Source organism: Schistocerca gregaria, chromosome 8, assembly GCF_023897955.1.
Source record: "Schistocerca gregaria isolate iqSchGreg1 chromosome 8, iqSchGreg1.2, whole genome shotgun sequence".
In the NCBI taxonomy this organism is placed as follows: Eukaryota; Metazoa; Arthropoda; class Insecta; order Orthoptera; family Acrididae; genus Schistocerca; species Schistocerca gregaria.
Window position 1 is genome coordinate 126,092,904 of NC_064927.1, and position 4,344 is coordinate 126,097,247.

The window sequence follows — 4,344 nt, forward strand, 5'->3', positions numbered from 1 at the left end:
TTGTGTGTGTGTATTATGTAGCTCTTTGCTGTTAACAAATATCTGTGGTGGACAGTAGTCTTTGGCCGAATCCGGTCGCACAATAAGAGTAAATTGAAGATCAGCTGAAGGTGTTTTATGATGTCATTTCTACAAGTACCCGCAAGTTTGTGTAAGAGCTACTTTAGCAATGGCTGATTGACACCCGGATGGCACAAATATATTCCCTACGAAACTGATAAACACAACGAAATTATTATAGTGACAGATGTGGAGGACGTGTTCTTAAATTTAGTCTCCAATTGTTTGCAACAACGAAACGAAAATTATGTACCTATACATACATGCGTATTTCATTATGTTCCCGGAAGATGTCAGGCAACTGTAAGTCAGTGACGTGGCAGTGTACCGCGTCAGGCGCTGAGTGTGAGAGACGTGTGTGATGTGTAGCTAATGCTTTCCGTGTCGTAAACTGAAGAAACTTAACATTATTTCTTCAAGCTCTGTATCGCAGCATAGTATTTGCTTGTATTTTGCAATCCCCCCCATTGCTGTCGTGCAAAAGGTGCGCAGGACAAGTAGAGTTATAATTCCGTAGTCAAATTAAGTTGTGATTTTAACTTAAGACGCCAGCTATGAATAGCCAAACTCCAAAAGAATGCAGGGGAAATGAAATTAAAAATACAGGCAATACCATTATTTCAAAAAATAGCAAGAAAAAAAGTCGGCAAAACAAAGAAACAGTGCCGGTACTTGTTAATGATGATGGCAAACAACAGTCAAACACCGAAGACGAAATTCAGGAAAAATTGAATGTCTCATTGCAGGACCTGCGTTTGGCAGCAGAGACACTCTCATTTCATCGACGTGCAGGAAGAAGTGATGTAGATGTGGAGCAAAGGCAATATACGTTCTGGAACACTCAACCTGTACCAAAAATAAATGAATCCGTCAAGTGCAGTGGGCCAATAGAAGCTGATAAACATGTGGCTGAAATCCGGCAGACGCCGTTTTCCCTACCTGAAGGTTTCAGATGGGACACACTTAACCTGAGTGATCCAACGGTTTTACAGGAGCTCTACACGCTACTCAATGAAAATTATGTTGAAGATAACGACTGCATGTTTAGATTTGACTATCCACCAGAGTTCCTAAAATGGGCGTTGCAGCCCCCTAACTGGAAAAGAGACTGGCACTGTGGTGTCCGTGTAATGAAAAACAACCGTTTAGTCGGTTTCATAAGTGCAATTCCCGCCAAATTAAGGGTATATGATCAGTCTCTGAGTATGGTAGAAATAAATTTCCTATGTGTGCATAAAAAGTTGAGATCAAAACGCGTCGCCCCTGTATTGATTCGTGAAATAACCCGTCGTGTGAATCTTTGCGGTATATTTCAGGCTGTGTATACTGCTGGAGTTATTCTGCCCAAACCTGTGGGAACATGCAGATATTGGCATCGATCGCTCAATCCGAAAAAGCTTATTGAAGTTAAATTCTCCCACCTGAAACGAAATATGACCATGCAAAGGACCTTGAAGTTGTACAGGCTGCCAGATTCGACAAAAACTCGGGGTTTCAGGCAATTAACTGCAGCAGATTCATCGAGTGCGCATGTATTACTAAATCAGTACTTATCAAGATTCGATCTTGCACCAGTTTTTTCCCAGGAAGAGTTTTGTCACTGGTTTCTACCGAGACCCGGCGTAATTGATAGTTTTGTAGTTGAGAAAAACGACAAGATAACGGATTTTGTAAGTTATTATAGTTTGCCGTCAACAGTTATGCATCATCCTACACACAAGACCTTGAAAGCAGCGTATTCTTTCTATAACGTCTCATCAGAAACTCCTTGGCTTGAACTAATGACAGATGCCCTCGTGACCGCAAAAAATAGTGGCTTCGATGTCTTCAACTCACTGGATGTAATGGATAATAAACAATTTCTTGAAGCATTGAAGTTTGGAGAGGGTGATGGAAAACTGCAATACTACTTGTATAACTGGCGGTGCCCACCGATGGATCCTACTAGGATAGGTTTAGTTTTACAATAAGTGTACTTAAAGACCGGCGAATACAAATGTGCTCAAGAATGTATGCTTATTAATGCTCATTGGATCATTTGGGAAACTTTTTCAGTGTTTCTTATTAGCTAGTACCGGTACCCGCTCGTCTTGTGAAGCAAGAATAACTAGACTGGTTTCATTTTATCGAAAACATGAACGCTTAATTCTGTGATACATTTCGTTGTATGCTGCTATGGTAAAATTTTTAGTTTAGTAGGTAGCAAACTCCTTAAGTATCTTGTCTTTTAGTATGTGTCCATTTTGTGCATAACTGAATATGCGGCTGAAAATTATGTTGTAGAAAGATAATTGTTTCACTGGGAGGCCCAAAACTCCCCCCCCCCCCCCCCCCCCCTCTCTCTCTCTCTCTCTCTCTCTCTCTCTCTCTCTCTCTCTCTCTCTCTCATTATCATTAATTACTGTACAGTGTTTGTTGTGTTTCCCCGTTTCTCCTTAAAAAGTGTTGCAAAATAAAACTAACTAACTTTCAGATATTTAGTGATACTACATACTAGATGGTGAACTGTATTTATGTCTATTATGACTTCAGAAACTGTAATATTTAAATGTTTGTGTTACGCATACAGTTTTTTTTTTTATTACTGGGCCAGTTACAAAGTTAGAGTATTGTCCTCAGAGAACTTAATTTTCACTGTGCATTAGCTGTCTTTATTTAAGCCAAATATATAGTTTCCTCATGATGGTCTTACATATTATAAATGAATTTGATAAAAACCTTATTTCAAATAAATAATTGTGCAATGTGTATGGTTCTTATGTATCTGAAATAGCAGACAAAGCATCAAAACATAATTTTGTGCCCTAAGAAAGCAACAAATGAAAATTAATTTCTCTCTGTTATTGATGAATTATGGATGGGATGTAGACAGATAAAATGTCAAAAATAGTATTACTTTTTAAGCTAAGATATTATGGTATCAGATACATTTTATGTATGGTACTACTTCTATTTTCTGTATCTGTCTTTGTGTTCCACAGATCTGTGTTGTGAGTGCATCACTCTGATGTAGAACATGTCACATGTTACCCCAGTACAGATACAAATGTTTTATTCCACCTTTGAGCATATTTACATGCAATTGGTATCATCAGTTTTAACACCTTAATAATAACAACAACAACTACTACTACAGTTTAATAATCCAAGATGGATACAATACATATTTATGCAAATGTCAATAACAAATAGAAGTATCCTAACAGATCAATTACAAGATAAATGAACTACATTGTTCAGTGAATGACAAATAAATAATCAAACAGATAATTAACAATAAGTACATAAAACAGTAATAAAGAAGTTGCACAGTGAGGTACATGTATAGTTTGCAGTTAATTTATCATTCATTGTCATAAGGAAAGAGGGTCATATGTCACATAGTCAAGGACCTCTTGAGAAGAGTAAATACTTTACTTTTCATTCACCTTAAAAGACTAGTTTTAAATGTATTTATTGACACTGTGCAGGCATTTTCAGGTAATTTGTTGAAGTAGACAGGAAAAAGATATTTGTAACTGTTGTGTGTCTTTACAAGCCCAACATATGGTGTATTAATTGTATATCCACTTCTTATGTTATGGTCATGAACTGTCAAATTTACTCAGATTCACTTTAATGAAGACAATGCAGTTGTAAATACACAGCCCAATCACTGTCATTATATTTAGTTTCTTAAAATTATATTGACATGATTCATATGGGCTAAGTCCTGCTATGCACATTATGGCTAATTTTGAGCCTACAGAATTGCCTCTTAATAGTATTCCATGACACAGGCGGGAAGGGAATAATGCAAAACAGATATGTTATTAGCTAAATACATAATTTCCCAGCCAGATTTCTACAACAATAATTAACACGAATAAAGCAATACTAATGTTCATCTGTGAACTGTGTACAGGTTCCTTATATCATCATGCAGATGCTAAGATATTATATTCCTAACACCTATAGGATATTACAGTTGCAGTAAGTGGTTCATTACATCACAATCACTACAAGTGCTCGTGTTTCATGTTAATAATAACCATAGATGTAAGTTGCGGTTGTTACTGTGGTCTTCAATCCAAAGACTAGTCCATCCTGTGTGTGCCTCTTTATCCTCTCAATAACTCCTCCGAACTATTGCCAGTTGAACCTGCTTATGGTATTCATACATTGGTCACCCTCTGCAATTTCTGTCTTCACTTCCTTTGAACACCAAACTGACAATTCCTTTATGCCTTGGAATGTATTGTATCAACAATCCCCTATTTAGTTAAGCAGTGCCATAAATATCTT

General features: G+C 37.1%; 1 protein-coding gene across 1 annotated transcript; it reads left to right on the forward strand.

Annotated features, from left to right (window-relative positions):
• LOC126284440 (glycylpeptide N-tetradecanoyltransferase 2-like) lies at nucleotides 1-3,724 on the forward strand. The gene has a single exon (XM_049983361.1). The coding sequence runs from the start codon at nucleotides 615-617 to the stop codon at nucleotides 2,028-2,030; it is 1,416 nt and encodes a 471-aa protein (XP_049839318.1). The 5' UTR covers nucleotides 1-614; the 3' UTR covers nucleotides 2,031-3,724.
• Nucleotides 3,725-4,344: the final 620 nt, after the last annotated feature.

Excerpts from the sequence above, each read along its gene's own strand:
- LOC126284440 (XM_049983361.1), top strand. The coding sequence starts at position 615 with ATGAATAGCCAAACTCCAAAAGAATGCAGGGGAAATGAAATTAAAAAT.